General features: G+C 34.2%; 1 protein-coding gene across 10 annotated transcripts in view; it reads left to right on the top strand.

Moving 5' to 3' along the window:
- The window catches only part of LOC108718510 (catenin delta-2), a 757,810-nt gene extending 750,029 nt beyond the window's left edge, over positions 1-7,781 (top strand). For 7 of the 10 annotated variants that reach the window (XM_041566184.1, XM_041566181.1, XM_041566185.1 and 4 more), the window contains 3 exons: positions 1,581-1,654; positions 4,680-4,754; positions 6,907-7,781. In XM_041566184.1, coding sequence (XP_041422118.1) covers positions 1,581-1,654; positions 4,680-4,754; positions 6,907-7,167 — 410 coding nt within the window. In that variant the 3' untranslated portion in view covers positions 7,168-7,781. The remainder of the gene's footprint in view (positions 1-1,580; positions 1,655-4,679; positions 4,755-6,906) is intronic. The other 3 variants (XM_041566188.1, XM_041566186.1, XM_041566183.1) reach the window with 1 other exon arrangement.
- Positions 7,782-18,621: the final 10,840 nt, after the last annotated feature.

Below are 18,621 nucleotides of genomic sequence, written 5' to 3'. Positions count from 1 at the left end.
TGTATAGGTTTGCGTGGGGTATTACTATTATCTTTGTTTGTTTTTTAATACTCCATGTTTATATCTAAGATTTTGCCTTAACATTTCATAAACAAGAAAACCAGCACTTTACTTATTATTATTATTTTACAGATTTCTTCCCCTTTCTTCCCTTATCCCTTAGTTGTCCACAAATGTTAAGGTTGCTATCAGCCTTAATAGGCTTTTAAAACTTTAAAAGGTCCATCCTTCTCATGTCAGTGCAGGAATGGAAAGTGCCAAAGAACATTCTTCGGCAGTTTCCACGGCATCATGACATCAGAAATATACAAAGATTTTAGCGCTTTCCACTGCCGAGTGGGCAGAAATTGCTGAAGACCATTCTTCAGAATTGTACACTGCACAGAGCAGGCAAGAGTCCAGAGGACTCTGCCAGGAAGCCTGACACTACAACTGTAAGAAAAGCTCCGGAAACTTTACATGCTGCCAGATGGGATGTAATTAGACTGAAAAAAGTGGTGGGACTGCATTATAATTACATAGTTAAAGGGATCCTGTCATCGGAAAACATTTTTTTTCAAAACGCACCAGTTAATAGTGCTACTCCAGCAGACTTCTGCACTAAAATCCATTTCTCAAAAGATTTTTTTATATTCAATTTTGAAATCTGACATGGGGCTAGACATTTTGTCAATTTCCCAGCTGCCCCTGGTCATGTGACTTGTGCCTGCACTTAAGCAGAGAAATGCTTTCTGGCAGACTGCTGTTTTTCCTTCTCAATTTAACTGAATGTGTCTCAGTGGGACATGGGTTTTTACTATTGAGTGTTGTTCTTAGATCTGGCAGGCAGCTGTTATCTTGTGTTAGGGAGCTTTTATCTGGTTACCTTCCCATTGTTCTTTTGTTTGGCTGCTGTGGGGGGGGGGAGAGGTGATATCACTCCAATTTGCAGTAAACAGTGATAGAATTTTATCAGCGCATGACTTGGGGCAGCTGGGAAATTGACAACATGTCTAGCCCCATGTCAGATTTCAAAATTGAATATAAAAAAATCTGTGTGCTCTTTTGAGAAAAGGATTTTAGTGCAGAATTCTGCTGGATCAGCACTATTAACTGATTTATTTTGAAAAAAAATTTTTTTCCCATGACAGTATCCAAATATAAACTAAAATACAAAGATCTGTAGTAATTATAGATTTAATAGGCTGGATGATATCACAAAAGCATCCAGCCCGAATCCTGCCCCAATTCAAGCACTGGTTCTATCTAGATGTTGACATACATGCCATGTAGGTTAATTTACGTTATTTAATATTATTTTATGAATAAGCACTGGATTATCCATCATTTGCTTTATTTCCATGTGTGTAAAACTAAAAATTAGAGATCACTGGCATCACAACCGAGATGTGTTATAGAAACTATTTTTGCCATTGTCATGCTAACCTTTTTAAAACAGCAAATCAAATGATAGCTAAAGATATTCAGTTAAAATAGCAACTGAAGTCTTTGAAAGAAAACAGGTTAGTTAAACGTATTTCCACAGATTTGTACAGTTTGTACATAAGTCAGAATTTTTGTGCTTCTTTTGTACCCTTTAGCTCAAAACACCGGAACCTCAACTTTATATAGGAATTCCTATGGTACCCCTGCTGAAGATATTACACATAACCAGGTATGCAATAATTGCTCATTTGTATGAAAAGAAATGTAGACAAATTACTTTGTTAAAGATGTAGTTATTGGCAAATTTATTTAGGTTTGAGTTGTGTTTTCCATGAAAATTCGAGTTTTTGAGATTTTTTTTGGTCAAAACTCACATTTCTGGGTAAAATAAAATTAACATTTTTTGAATTTTTTGAAAAAACTAAAATTTTTCAAGATTTATTGTGCCCCGAACCCTGGAAATAGCTTGAATCTGAAAGTACACAATCTAAAACCTGTCAATGTCATGTAGGAGTCAGTGGCAGTGGTCCCCTGAATCATTTGAAGCTGTTAATAGCCTTCTTGCTGTTCGAGTTTTTCAGAGGGTTTTGCTCAAAAACTCAATTGATTCGAGCACATTTTCCACCAAGAATGTGATCAATTACAATTTTCGGGTTTCGCAACTTGAACTCGCAGAATCGAGTTTTTTCCATTTGAGTTTTTCTTGAATAAGATACCATTCGAGTTCATTTGAGTTGATTTGAGGTATAAAAAACCTCTAACCTTAATAAATCTACATTTATCAGCCATTTTCTTTTTAAGTTATATTCCTTGTCTGTTCCCATGGTGACAGATGTCTAGCCAGTTTCCTTCTATCGGTTTCTTCCAACTGCAAGTGCATGTACAGTGTAGAACCTAGGGTTAAAGCTCCTGCTACTCCTGCACTTATGCCAATCAAGGGGACAATTTAATAAATGGGCTTATGTTCCTACTTGTAACCCATAGCAACAAATCTATCTGTTAGTTTTAAAAAATCGGTTACTTTGTGTTCCCAGATGTGGACAAATTTAAGATTTTATTACCCCAAGAATGCATGTATCATAGCTAAGGGGGTGGCTCCTGACTAACAGCATTCATAAAGTTATCACCATGGAGATCAAATGGCCCTAACTTTAAGGAGATCTAAAGTCTGCTATTGGCAGTCTAAAAATGCAAATATATCAGAAATAAAAATTGAAAATGAATGTAAAATGTATTTGTGGTCACAGAAACATCTTGAGTAAGTGACCATCAAATTTTGGGGAGTGTAATCCCCTTTAAAGGACCAGTTACACCAAAAAATGAAAGTGTTTTAAGTAATGAAAATATCATGTACTGTTGCCCTGCACTGGTAAAACTGATCTGTTTGATTCAGAAACACTACTATAGTTCATATAAACAAGCTGCTGTGTAGCAATGTTGGAAATTGAAAAAAGCCTATATGGCACAGGTTAAATTGTGGATAACATATGTATTATCTGTTCTACAGAGCTTATCTGCTATCTGCTGTGTAACTTGAGCCTTTCCTACTTTGAACGGCTGCCCCGATTACTACACAGCAGCTTATTTATATAAACAATAGTAGTGTTTCTGAAGCAAACACAGCAGTTTTACAAGTGCAGGGCTATACTGCATTGTATTTTTATTAGTTTAAAACACATATATTTGTTTGTTACTGTTCCTTTAAGTAATATGGGTATGATTTAACTGGCAAGTTTTTTCGACAACCTATGGATTAATGCAAATACATGACTTATTCACGATTTTGTTTATACTTTAAATAATTGTTCCCTGATTTCTTTCCACCATGATACGTTTGTGGGATTTCGATGGCAATGAATATGTAATTAGACCAAAATACACCCGTTAAGCACCACAGTTAACAGAACACGGTGCTATTACATTAATGTAGATGCTCTAGCAAATCACTTTCTATTGCTAAATTATTTGGGAAAGCAAATGAAAAATCAGTAAATGTTAATAGACTGTATAAATGTTTATTCCTGAATTATTTGTTTAATGACTAAAACAACTCTTATCCATGTTTAATAGCCTGAAAAGAATGTGCCTTATTGCAAAAAAAGTTTGCTTTATCTCTGTACTTCAGCCAGTTATATTAGTATATCAGTAATTCAGTTAACATTTAATAGGGCTTCAGACATCTTTACCATTATATTCCAATAGCCAAGAATTTGAGGTTTGAAAAATCCTATGACACATATAAAGCTTTTATATGAAACTGTAGAAAATATGAAGGTGTGGGACACATCCAAGGCAGCAACTGGACTGCAATAGTTTCTTTATTGGGGGTAGAGATACACAACATGTTTCGGGCGGCGACCTTTGTCAAGTCACAAAGGGCGCCGCCCGAAACATGTTGTGTATCTCTACCCCCAATAAAGAAACTATTGCAGTCCAGTTGCTGCCTTGGATGTGTCCCACACCTTCATATTTTCTACAGTTTGACTAAACTGGGTTATCAAGCACAGGATACCCCGTGGGAAAATCCGACTAAGAGACTAGGTGAGCTCCACGTGTATTCTCATTTGCAAAGCTTTTATATGAACTTGTTGATCTTTCCAAAACACACTGGAAATGGATTTCTATTGAATTTTAAATGTTTTAAATCTGAACACAGTAACTGCAGTTAACTCAACTACAATGCATATTGATTACTTATTGCTGGATAAATGCAATCATAATTATTTCTAAAAATATGTTTGAAAAAGACAAAGTGAAATATTTTATATGGGTTATGTTTTCCTTTAAGGAACTAAGCAACTAAATGAGATGTCCATTCCAGAGTCTATATGAAATAAGACATTGGGGCTCTAATGGGGCACTATTTACTAAAAGTGGTCAAATTTCAACTTGGGTAATAACCTACAGCACCACTGGTAATAAATAAACCTTAATGTTGGCTGTCCAATCATTAAATGATCTATTGATGCCTAGTTCTTTATCATGTGCAATGCATACATTTTGTTACCCTTGGCATATAACTGTTCTTATTATAACCCCTGCCATGCAATTTTCTCATTAGTAGATCTAATTAGAAATCGTTATTTCATAACTATAAAATAAGAGTGAAAAGGGTGATGGATTATTAGGGTCTTCTGTAATTTTTCTGTTTTAGAGGGTAAATAAATTATTTCTACACAAGATAATTTTACTTTTCTTATATATCTAAAAGAACTGTTTTACTGTGATTTAATTTCCCCTCATTCTATTCACAGGTAGCAAGTATTGTTATATCCCTACCTGAGGATAGAAGCAGGGTGGGTGTTAGCGACCCTGCAACATCTTTAAATGTGAGTTTGTTACAAATAAAATTAGGTATTTGTGATAAATGGCTATATTTTATTAACTTTTCAAGGAAAAGAGGAGATGTTCTCTTCTCTAAAGGGATAATTCTATAGACTCCTCAGACACTCGAAGAATTCAAACAAAAATAATAAATGGTACAATAACCATGTTTTATTAACATTTGAACACAACGTTTAACAAAGGTTAAATGACATACATTGTATATGTCTAAATTTTAAAAAATATGTACACTAAAAAGTGTTTCATTGTACATCCAAAAAACAGCATTGTATTACTTAGCTATGTGAATTAATGGATAAAGTAAAAACCAAATCTTAAAGAAGATGCTAAAACTTCTTCCAAAAATTCATATGTAGCTGTTAAGTATTCTAATTCTCTCATTCTCCTAATGCATACCCTTAATAAAACAAAATTAAAATAAACCTATTATTAACAAAGGCTGGGCAACTTTTCAGCAGTAATCAAGAGAAAGTAACAGAATAAGCTGTGTCACATGGAACAACATTGGTCCTCTTACATCACTATACCTTATTTAATCTGGTAAGGAGTGAGAGGTTCATACTTGCTGTTTCAGGATTGCAGGGACAGGTTTATTGACAAGCCCTTGAAACATTCCAAAACACATAACTACAGGCACATTATGATTGACTGATAAGAACAAGCAAGCATCTAATTTCACAGCAAACTGGAGCCTCCCTTTGTCCTGGACTTTACAGCAATAGACAAACATCAAGCTACTTTTATTAGTATAATATATATATATATATATATATATATATATATATATATATATATATATATATATATAATAACTTTTGTTTCTGATATATGCCCCCAACCTTATGCACAGGCCCTCATTGCCTATATCAGAAATAGTGTGAGTGATGTCACGCACGTGGGGAAGTGACATCACACGCGTTATTAGTTCACATGGGGGGAGCACTTAGGTCCGTTGCCTAGGGTGGCAACTCACCTAAATACAGCAGAGTGGATAAGGCTGAACAAATCACACATCCATGAAGTTCAACCTTATTTCCCAAGTAAAGAACCCTTTCTGCATCTTAAGATAGAACCAGAATTATTCCCCCCTTAACTGCCTCTTCTCCATTGTAAACAACCTCAACTTAGCCAACATTTCCTCATGACAAAGTATTTCCATAGACCAAAATTACACTGCACACTCTGCAAATGGCCTTACCAGTGCTTTGTAAAGAGAGGCTATGACCCTCTCCTTCTGTAAATCTATGACCCTTTTAATGAAATACAATGCTTTGCTGGTCTATCCTGCTGCTGACTGATATTGTTTGCCACAAATATGTTAATTTGTTTATTATCCACAAATAACCCCAGGTTCTTCTCCTTCATGCTTCTAACATAATCTTTTTTAGGGTGTAAGTGGCATGAATCATTTTTGTATTTCAAGTGTATAACTCTACATTTATCAATATTGCATCTCATGTGACACAGTCTACTCTGGTTATTTATTAAACTCTGAATGCCAAAAAAAACCCAAAAATTTTTTACTATAAAATCCAAATTTTTAGTGGAAAAACCCCCACAAATGTTTACTGGAAAAAGAAAACACAATTTTTTAGTGATTTATTATACCCCAAGGATGGAAAACGTCTGAATCCGAAAATCCGTCATCTCTGACCTGCCGTGGTTGCATATAAGTCAATGGGAGAAGTCCCAGAGTTATCTTGATCTGCGCTATGTTTCATGCAATAATCCGAAGATTTTGTGGTTTTCGGGCAAAAATCTGAAAAAAATCTGAGTTTTCAGGTGGAAAATCTACGATTCATTTTTTTTTTTTTTTGTTCAAATTTTCGGGGGGTTTTCCTACAAAGAAAAATTTCAGTAAAGCGATATTGATAAATAAGGAGAAAAAACCTGTGTGGATTTGGTTGGAGTAGTTTTCAAAAAATATTGAGATAAATTCAAACTTTGATAAACGGGCCTCCCCAAGTTTATCCAGATCCAGTTTTCTTTTCTATTCACATACAAACAGCATTACTAATACTTTTGTATATAACATTTTCAACTCAAATTAACTATGTAACTATATTCTGTTTTACATGTTGTAATTCCTTAATTTTATTAAGTGTCTCTTCTATGTTATGCTTCCTTTCTACATAGATTTCTACCCAGCCAGTTCCACAAGAGTCAAGTAGAAAAGACTATGACACCTATCAACCATTTCAAAATTCGACAAGAAATTATGATGACACCTTCTTTGAGGACCAGGTGCACCACCGTCCTCCTGCCAGCGAGTACAATATGCATCTGGGACTAAAGTCAACTGGCAACTATGTTGACTTCTATTCTGCTGCTCGTCCCTATAGTGAACTTAATTATGAAACAAGCCACTATCCTGCTTCTCCAGACTCCTGGGTTTAAAACTCAACCACGACTTATAGATCCAGGAAACTGTGCATGTGCATGAATACCACAAGACATTTTTTCCCCTTGCAAATTTAGTTTGTCACGCCTGTTCCTTAGAAAGGCTCTTCTTACCATTGTGAAAAATTGATTATTATGTTGTAGAAGGCATAAGAGGAGGAAACAAATATTTTTAAAGTAGAGAGATTTACAAGTAGATATTTTTTTTCTTTATGGGAGGGAGCTTTAAAATTGTACCAGGCTATGTAATAAATCATTGGATAAATTGTGGGTGAAATCTGATGGCTCAGTGTTGCACTGACATCTCCACTCTAATATCTGGCCTAATTATAAGAATATACATGGTCTATAATTAATGTGTATGAGTGTGGTAAGAATATATCACATTGGGTGTGTTATAAGATAATGTTAAGCACAAGAAATTAGTTTACACTATTTATGGGGAACAGCTTCTCACATTTTGTTTTCTTTCTCATTCATTGTGAATCTAGGCTTCAAGTTGCATTTGGGGTTCCTCTGTACAGCAAGAGGTTTCTTGCTTTTTGTTACTGCTTTGTTGTAAAGTATTTGATGTACATTACAGATAAAAAAATAGTGCATTGTGTATATTACACCAATGCCTCAGTGTTTTTCTTCATTAGTGCTTCTAAATATTACTTCAAATCTAAATTCTTTTGAAACAAATTACAAATTTCAATTTAATTCCTCCTCCTCCCCACCTCTCAATAATTTTTGACAATGAAAACAAAAAAGAAGACTAAAATAATATTTAGCAGTATTGTTTGTTATGATATGTGAATTTGTTTGTGGCAACTAAACAAAGCATTCTGCAGCTTTTGATCATTCCACACTTCTTGTCAACAAAGTGCTTTTTCACTGCCTAAAATTTTACATGTAGATATCTGAAATAGATTTTTTTTTTTCATTTCTACCAGTTTTCTTTATTATTATAAATTGTTAACAGGAAATAAATTATAAAATTATCAGTCATCCATATTTGCTAAACATGTCTATTTCCAAAAAATCCAAATATCCACATATGTTTGTATTATGTGAATGTACTTATGTATGCATAATATTGATTTCTTCTATGAGTGTGTTTGTATTTGCTAGCAAATATACATTAGAACTCCCAGTTTAAGTTTTCAGGGGACCAGAAAAAGTGTGTGTGTGTGTGCCTTAGCTACAGATATAGAATATTGCTGTAACAGTCATTCATAAATTTTTCAACATAAACGTTCAAGAATATCCAAGAAAGCAAATAAGTGATCAACTCCAAATCCCATACTAATTGACCTAACTGGGTTTTCAGAGCTATCTAGAAGAAAAAATGTCTATTTAAAAATATATATGTACATATAAGATATATATAATTCCACATGTTTGTATGTATGTGAGTATACGCTTGTATGTATAATACAGGTTTTTGTGTGAGTGTGTTTCTGGCTGTTGTGCATACATATAAAAACACACACTTAATTGTTTTATGTCTCATATATGGCATGAAGGTGTGCAAATATTTACAGGCAAAGTTTTAGATACTGGACATACCAGCTGGTTATTCCTATTTAAAAAAGGTAATCTTTTGTTTGGCATTTCATGCTGCTCAAAGCTGGAGTACACCTATGTCTAAGATGTCTTTATTTCAAATATCAGTTAAAGGGGTGGTTCACCTTTAAAATAACATCCCGTATGTTATTGAATGGCCAATTCTAAGCAACTTTTCAATTTGTCTTTATTATTTATTTTTTACAGTTTAAGTATTTGCCTTCTTCTTCTGACTCTTGCCAACATTCACTGACCCCATCTAAAAACAAATGCTCTGTAAGGCTACAAATGTATTGTTAGTGCTACTTTTTATTACTCATCTTTCTATTCAGGCCCTCTCCTATTCATTTTCTCGTCGCATGGTTACTAGGATAATTTTGACCCTAGCAACCAGATTGCTGAAATTGCTGGAGAGCTGCTGAATAAAGAGACAAATAACTCAAAAAAACACAAATAATAATAAATGAAAACCTATTGCAAATTGTCTTGGAATGTCATACATCCTACTAAAAGTTAACTCAGGCAAGAGTGAAGAACCCCTTTAAAATCAGTAATAAATTAATGTAAACATTCATGCCATTATTTTTTCATCAGTTCAGGTCCATTAGAGCATTCTTTGTTTAGAGTCTATGGATGAAAGTTTAAGAAAGCTGGAGGCAACATCCTTTTACAATAGAAAATGAATCTGGAAAGACAAATAAGTTTCTCATTGCAAATAAAATGTACCGATTACTGCACTGTATATTTATATACCTCTGCTTGCATGGTTAACACACTTCTTACCCACTTAGTTTAAATGGCTTTTCTGTGATTTCACAGATTTCCGTGGTTCACTATCATGCAGGGCCAGAATTAGTGGTAGACAGAAGAAGCACATGCCTAGGACGCAAAGGTGAAGGTGCGCAAAGCTCATACACCTTCTCGTTCGCTGCCCCTAGTTCCTAGCTCCCAATGAGTAAATATTGTGCACTCCTGCCTCCCCCACCCCCACACGTAACTAGTGGAGCAAGTGAGCATGGTTGCGGGTGATAAGTGCGCTCTGCGTTAGTCACAGAAGTAACTTGGCTTGGCCCTGCTACCTTATGCCTTAGAACTGTCCACTACCCAGGAATCCTCCATTTACTCTGTTTTTTACATTCAAATTATAGATCATTACTATAGTTTTTAGTACAAAAGTTTCCAACATGCAGGTTATTGATGAATTTGAAAAAGGTATGGCAGAGCATTTGCACAAGGAAAAAGTGAAATATTATGTCATTTGCTTTCTGAAAAATCTTTTAATGCTAATTAATAAACTAATATAGACATACGTAGATATAGATGTATAAGACCTTTTTAAAATGTATTTTTATTTATCAGACAGCCTTATCACAATTAAACAAATGCGCACTATGTGGTCTTTTTAAAATCAAGATTTACTTGGCATACCAGTAGGTTTTTCACACTATAGGAGAAAACCAGAGCCCTTGGATGAACAGATAAACCGGAAAAAGTTCCATAAGAGTAATGGCTGGTTGAAGTCAAGCCAAAGCAGCAGTCAGTTGTTTTTATACATGTTCCTATATACTGTTCTTTAATTTGATATGTTAAGGAGCATACTATAGTCTAGTAGTGGTATGGGATCTCTTATTTGAAAAACAGTTTTTTTTAATTTTTTTCATTTTTCTCTGGAATAATAAAACATTACCTTGCATGAATCCGTATCATAGCCAAAAAAATCCTATTGGGTTTATTTAATGTTTCAAGGGGGAACTATCTTGAATATTTAGGGGCACATTTACTTAGCTCGAGTGAAGGATTAGAATGAAAAATACTTAGAATTTCGAAGTATTTTTTTGGCTACTTCGACCATCGAATTGGCTACTTTGAACTTCGACTACGACTTTGACTCGAACGATTGAACTAAAAATCATTTGACTATTCGACCATTCGATAGTCTCGTTAAAAAAAACTTCGACTACCTACTTCGCCAGCTAAAACCTACCGAGCACCAATGTTCGCCTATGGGGACCTTCCCCATAGGCTTTCTAACCAATTTCTGATCAAAGGAAAATCTTTTGATCGATGAATTAAAATCCTTCGAGTCGTTCGATTCGAAGAATTTCATCTTTCGATCGAACGATTTTTCCTTTGATCGTTCGATCGAACGAAATGAGGTAAATCCTTAGACTTCGATATTCAGCTAATAACTGATTCCGGCTCAAACAAAACCTAACAAAAAAATTGACTTGACACTGGCACTGATCCTTCAGGAGTCTGATGATTTTAAAAGAGTGACTTTTAATACATCTTATAAACATAGACAGCCCCCCAAAGGCTATAGGAGACCTAACTGCAAATCAAAATCAGACTCCTACATGAAGAGAAAATGAAGAGAATGTGTAATTTATTATATTTAGAAAATGTCTTATTTCAGTCTGGTGGATTTATAATACATTATGTTATTCCATATTATAGTATATTACATATTTTATTTTTGCAATAATTCTCCTGTAAATTAGTTTTATGCTGATCTAAATGGTGAAAAGATCTCTAATCTGGAAACCCTTGGTCCAAAACATTCCAGATAATAGATCTTATACCTGTAATGCACAAAGCTTATTGATGTTGAAAATACAAAAATCCATACATTTCCCATATTTGCATCATTAATATTACTTTTACATGATAGTTTTAAATATCATCCCAGTAGTTTGCATAGGACAAATCTTCATCCAGGAGCTACTTGTATCGTGTGTGGCTGAATTTCCCCTGGTTTCCTGTGAAACAGATTGGAATCCATGATTTATTTTAAAATATCTATATTCCATGCAATGTGTTTCACACATACACATACAGCAATTCCTCAGACAATTTTATATTGCAACATATGACATCACTAAAATAATGAATTGCAGTTTCACACAATTTATAAATATGAACTGCAGTGCATATGCAGTGCATATATATATATATATATATATATATATATATATATATATATATATATATATATGATCACAATAGTATTGGATATTATACTTGTTTAAGAAATTATCTTCTAAGGCATTAATAGAATCTGCCATCACAACAACACAACATTCCACGACTGCCCTCGCCATGAAGCACCAAGCTACAAAATGTACTCACCAAAGTTGCACACCACATCATTAGTACATACAGACACGTAAGGAATGCACATAAATAGTTTAATAAAGCATATTACAACAATCTATAATTTCAAAAGCATTAAAACATATAATTTAGTACATACCAAACACAGTGTCCCAAAAAAAACAACTTGTAAGGCAGATAAGTTGGTGTGTGGGAGAATACCTCAATACACTCGCTGTGAAGCACCACTTCATTGCTTCAAATTAATGTTCAGTTTATCAAGCATGAAGGAGTGGCCTGGTTCGTTAAACCTTTCTTGGGAAATAAGATCACCCGCAATCTGTCTATAATTTCGTCTAATAAACATGTATAGAGTAATCATGACTCCTCTCCAAACAACCCCAACCATGACAGTCTTTCCTCATAGTCTAATTCATCCACTTTTTTTTAACGGCCTAGTTACACAACTCTGCACTCTCTGCAGCTCATTAAAGGAACAATAACCATAATATAAAAAAAGTAAAAGCTTTATTTTTTTTTTTTGAAAGCTTTTTAAAGTAATAAATATATTATACACTGTTAGCATGCAATTTTAAAAGCAGTGGGTTTGCTTCAGAAAGACACCTATAGTTTATAATAAGCTGCTGTGTAGCCATGGGGGCAGCCGTTCAAGCTGGAAAAAAGGCTCAGGTTACATAGCACATAACAGATAAGCCCTGTCTAACACAATGGTGTTTTATCTGTTATCTGCTACGTAACCTGTGCCTTTTCTTCTTTTTTTCCAGCTTGAACGACTGTCCCCATAGCTACATAGCAGCTTGTTTATATAAACTATAGTAGTGTTTCTAAATACGCCAGTTTTAACAGTGCAGGGCAAGAATACATTATATTTTAATTACTTTGATACACTTTCGGTTTTTGGTGTTACTGTTCCTTTAATATCCTTTTTATAGACTGGGCCCAAAACCACAAATTCCATGAAAGTTATTAAAAGATCTGATTATAAAAAGCACAAATGAAAATAGCTGCTGAAGGATCCGAAAATAATCCAAAAACTTCTAAAACCAAGAACAAAAGACAGATCTTTGCAAGAAAAAAAGGACACTTTTCATTGACTTTGACATGACCTTGACAGCTTTTACTTGGTGTAATTTTGTATTCATGGATTTTATACTTGATAAATATTGAAAAAAACACGGATTAAGGAATTGTAAAAACATTACAATTGTTTATTTTAAAACGTCCGAATTGGAGAAATAAAAGTTCCCAGAACCTTCTTAAATTGGCCCCTTAAAGTGAGGGCGTACCAGAGATCTGTAAAGAGGCAAAATCATGTATTTATCTTTTAAGTTCATGCAAGACTTCATTTATTTCATTTGCTTTAGTAGCCAGTGAGTGAATTTGCCTAGACTTACACTGTGGTTTTTGGTTTATTTAGCTTTTTATTCAGCAGCTCTCCAGTTTGCAATTTCAGCAATCTGATGGCTAGGGTATAAATTACCCTAGCAACCATGCACTGATTTGAATAAGAGATTGGAATATGAATGGGAGGGGGCCTAAATAGATGATAAGATGATTAATAAAAATGAGCAATAACAATAAGGGCCAATTCATTAACTTCGAGTGAAGGAATAGAAGAAAAAATACTTAGAATTTTGAAGTGTTTTTTTGGCTACTTTGACCATCGAATGGGCTACTTCGACCTTCAACTACGACTTCGAATCGAAGGATTCGAACTAAAAATCGTTAGACTATTCGACCATTCGATAGTCGAAGTACTGTCTATTTAAGAAAAAACTTCGACCACTAGTTCGCCACCTAAAAGCTACCAAACCCAATGTTAGCCAATGGGGAAGGTCCCCATAGGCTTGGCTAAGTTTTTTTGGTCGAAGGATAATCCTTCGATCTTTGGATTAAAATCCTTCGAATCGTTCGCAAAAATCTTCGACTTCGATATTCGAAGTCGAAGGATTTCCATTCCCAGTCCCAGTCGTTAATTAACCCTCGATATTTGACCCTTGATGAATTTGCCCCTAAATATGTAGTCTTACATATGATTTGGGGTTTTTTTGACCCCCATTTGAGAGCTAAAAGAGTCTGAAGAAGGCAAATAATAAAAAAACTACAAAAAATAATGAAGACCAATTGAAAAGTTGTTTAGAATTGGCAATTCTATAAAATACTAAAAATTAACTTAAAGTTGAACTACCCCTTTAACATCCTACCATTTAGGTGAGGCCTTACCAATTGGCAAAATCATGTATTTATCCCTTAAGTTTATGCACTCTTTTATACAAGACAATGGGGCTCATCTATAAACTTTGTGCAGAGCGGAATGGTTCACACAGTAAACATATTTGCCCTGTGCATAGTTATAGGTATAAAGCTGGATAAGAGTGCTGTATTTAATGTGCAAACATAATTGCAAATATTTATTTGTTCCGTGAATGTCCGTAAGAGCTTTTTAATGGCATAACTGCAAATATTTATGCGCATACTTTGCTTTTGAGGTACGCCATGACTTTGGTGGTGGAGAAAATATTCATAAAACAGTTTCATAAATTGCAAATTTAAATTACTGTCAATGCTATTTTCATGCACAACAACCTCACAGGCTCCACACTCGTCTCATTTGCAAGCCATTTGGGAATATTTGTGTACAATGCAATGGGAAGAGGGGAACAGAACTGCAATATTTCATCTTTCAGGGGAAAAAATAGGCAATACAACCATTTTTAAATAAATATGCGCTGCACACACTTTGTAAATGACCCCAGTATTTAATTTACTTTAGTGGCCACTGAGTGATTTTGCCTAGACTGTTTGTTATACTCAAAAAACTTTACATCCTTCCCAATTAAGGAGGCCCTTAACATACTATCACTTAGGGGCAGATTTATCAAGGGTCGAATTTCGAATAGAAAAACTTCGAAATTTGAATAAAAAAAGACCAACCGAAATGTATTAAAAACAGGAACTTTTTTTTCAGGTGAATAGGCCCTTTTCATTCTAATTCAAATCAAAGTAACATTGTATTCGATAGAATATGATTAGAAGTTTTTTCTAAAAAAAACTTGGATTTTTCAAAGTCCACAAATTGACTCCAAATACGTTCTAGGAGGTCCCCCATAGGCTAAAACAGCAATTCGGCAGATAGATGGCAAATGGTCGCAGTAGAATTTTTAAAAAGATAGTACATGATAAATTTCGATATTTGAATTCTCTAATTTTTTTCAAATTCAAATCTAATTGGGACTATTCCCTATTCGAAGTACACAAAAAATTGCTCAAAATTAGAATTTTTTTCGTTCTAATTTCACTTCGACCCTTGATAAATCTGCCCCTTGGTGTATAACTAGCATTTATGTTATTTCTACCCAAGTGCATAACCTTGCATTTATCAACATTAAACCTCATTTGCCAATTTGCTGCCCAGTTCTCCAGTATAGTCAAATCCCTCTGCTATGCAGTAAGTTCTGCACAACTTTGTATCATCAGCAAAAATAGACACAGTACTTACAATGCTGACCTCAAGGTCATTAATAAACAAGTTAAAAGGCAACTGGCCAAGGACACACCCACCAACGACAGACCCATGCTGTACCCCATTTACAAAATTGGTTCAATTAGAAAATGTTCCATTTACCACTAAACTTTGTAATCTATCCATCAACAAGTTCTCTAACCAAGTACAAATAGTATGTTCCAGGCCAATATTCCTTATTGTAATCAGTAACCTTATGTGTTGTACTGTATCAAATGCCTTAGCAAAGTCTTAGGAGATAACATGCACAGCCACACCAGAGTCATGTTATTTGCAGAATGTTCCAGTATTTAATGGTTACTAAGTTCTAAACTAAAATGTTACAAATATGTTCTCCAATTCTAATTTCTCATTTCCTACATGCTTTTCTAATCTATTGCTTTTGTGGAGTGACATTCTAATTAAAGATTATATATTATAGTACTGCAGATTTAAACTCATGAACTGTTCTCAACAAGATTTGCTTGTTTGCAAGTCCTGTGGTTTTTATCACTTACATTTTCTAAATGTTTTGGAAGTTTCCTTTATACACTCTCAGGGCACTGGCCAAAACTCTGTCCAAATATATATTAACCTAATGTTTTAAGGATAGTTTGTCAAGACTTTGGTTCCTGTAAAAAAAAAATTAAATTGTATATAAATCCCATTCACCCATTAATTTGAATAGTAGTAAACTAGTTTAATCCACTCAATCGCTTTTTTTATTTGCCTGTAAATTACCTATCTTTATTGTAATCTTTACTTTAAGATAAACCGTAATTTCTCTATTCTGTACCTTGCAAAATCAAATAAGGTTGCAGTTGTGTGTTATACACACTTTCCCATTATATATGAATATTGTTAAATCTAAAAAGGTTGACTTGACAAGTACTGAATATACAATAGATTAAAACTACTCATTTTAAGATAGTTAATAAACACTTCCAATTCCTACTTAGTACAAGCCAAAACCTACAAAAAATGTTCAATATATCTTTATTAAATAGTTTTGTTAGTGATAAAATTTGTAGGACTACTGCATATCACATGGGTGGTGGGAAGATGGGTTCAATTTATCGCTGAAGACATTAAGATGTATATATACCTGTAGATGAGAAGTAATAGAGTGAAAAAATTGTGTGGCTTCAGATCTAAATAATTCCCTAGTTGCATTTTGTGCTCTGTGCATGTTCATGTAGGTAAAAGATAACAACACTTCAGTGCAAGTGCAGTGGGCAGAGAAGGTGAATACGGAAATAGAGCATCAGAGAAGATGCTACTTGATTGTTAGCAAACAATAAGAGTATTGGGCATGATGGATAGGTTACAAGCTATACAAATATTGTAAATAAGTAAACTATGTTGTAATACAACACTCATGATATATGGGTTTTATGTTTGCTAGGTATATAGCTTGAAAAGATTTTTCCATATGTGTGTTTCATGCTATTTGACCTGGCACAACTATTCCACTGTATATTATCTCATATTTCACAACTAACACAATAAATTGGGGATCATTTATAAACACTTGGCATATTTTCACCTCAGCAGTAACTCGTGACAACCAATCCAATATTTGCTTTCATTGTTCAACCTGTGGCTGTCACTGATTGGTTGCTTTGGGTTACTGCCCATGGGCCCAAAGTTTATAAATGAGCCCCACTGTGTGTGCATTTTAGATATATTTTAAAGAGTATGGTGTATGTTGAATGTGCATACTTGATATAGATGCAGAGGGACATTTTTGGCTCGCTTCCTTTTACATTTATGGACATCAATTTGAGGACAGTGTCAGTGTGAGAGAGTTCTACTGATCATTAATTATTTGTACCTCTGGTCCTAGTAATTAATGCAGAATAATACATTATTATTATCCAAGGCTGCCAAAGATAATTTACTTGTCACCATAGTTCCATGACCACCTTCTGATTGAAAAGGGTTTAATAATTGTATATATTACTTTAGGCAGGGAACCAGTACTGGGGAGCAACCAAAAGTGATGAATTTGTACACTACTAGTAACAGTAAAGAAAGATTGTGTTTTTCTAATGTTTGATTACCTTTTAATAGATAAACATACAGAGTAAATTGTATGCCACGATTTTTAGTTTCTGATTATATTCTATTCTGTTTCCCTTCTGTGATGTACTTGCCTTTTAGGTTGTATATTTTAATTTCTCTCTATTCTGCATGTCTGTTACTTAATTTTAAGGGGCATATTTATCAAGTGTCGAATTTCGAATTGAAAAAACTTCAAAATTCTAATTCAAAAAGACCAACCGAAATTAAGTCAGTTTTTTTTGGTCGAATATGTCCGTTTTCGATCAAATAGGTCCATATTCTGCTGAATTTGATTTGTTTGAATGTAAGGAATAGTGCATTCGATAGAATTCGATTCAAAGTTTTTTCCCAAATTCCCTAGTTGAAGTACACAAAAAATAGCTTGAAATTCAAATTTTTTTCATTCGAAAGTTCACCTCGACCCTTGATAAATCTGCTCCTAAATGTGGTGCGGGGATGGAATCCTTTAAGCTCAGAGGATCATATGATTTTCGGACAGTGTGTGGAGAGTCTTGACATTTTTCGCCCCACGGAGATCGGTCGTTTGGGTGATCGGCCAGATTAAAAGATTTCTGTCGGCTGCTGATAATATCTCTGCATGTATTGCCGATCGGACGAATTTCAGTGGGAGATTGTCACCAGCTTTGTCGGACATAAACTTTCGTACAATTTCTGTTAGGGGCAGAACATCGGCTGACCTGTTTTTGAACTACTTTATTTAAACTGAAGGTTAGTGGCAGGTCGGGAGATGGGGAAGCCCAATCGTTCAAAGTATGGTAATCCCAATTATGGAAATATGGGAAGATTTTTTTTCCTCAGCATTCTTAATAACATGTGACATACCTGTAGCAATAATGTGCATTGTATGTTTTATTACATATATTTATTTATCTTGGTTTCATTTGTTTCCATAACAAATCAGTTGCTTCTGTTTAGCAAACTACATTATTGTGAAAATATTTTCATAAAAACCTGCAGATTTATTTTTACTTATATTTTCTAATTTTGAAACAAGTTTACACATTTACTTTTAAATGTTTTGCTCTACTTGGTCATTATTCAGATTTGCAAACTACATACATATCTCCCCCAACAAGACTCCATGTGTAAAAATCATGCAGACTCATTATCTATATTGCATAGACAGTCTTTCAGTCTCAAAGTGTTTAATGTCTCTGTCAACCTATTTCTGGCAATAATAATCGTGTGTATTACTGTCATGC

The sequence above is a fragment of the Xenopus laevis genome, chromosome 6L (assembly GCF_017654675.1).
Source record: "Xenopus laevis strain J_2021 chromosome 6L, Xenopus_laevis_v10.1, whole genome shotgun sequence".
Taxonomy (NCBI): domain Eukaryota; kingdom Metazoa; phylum Chordata; class Amphibia; order Anura; family Pipidae; genus Xenopus; species Xenopus laevis.
This window is presented reverse-complemented; position numbering and strand designations above follow the sequence as displayed.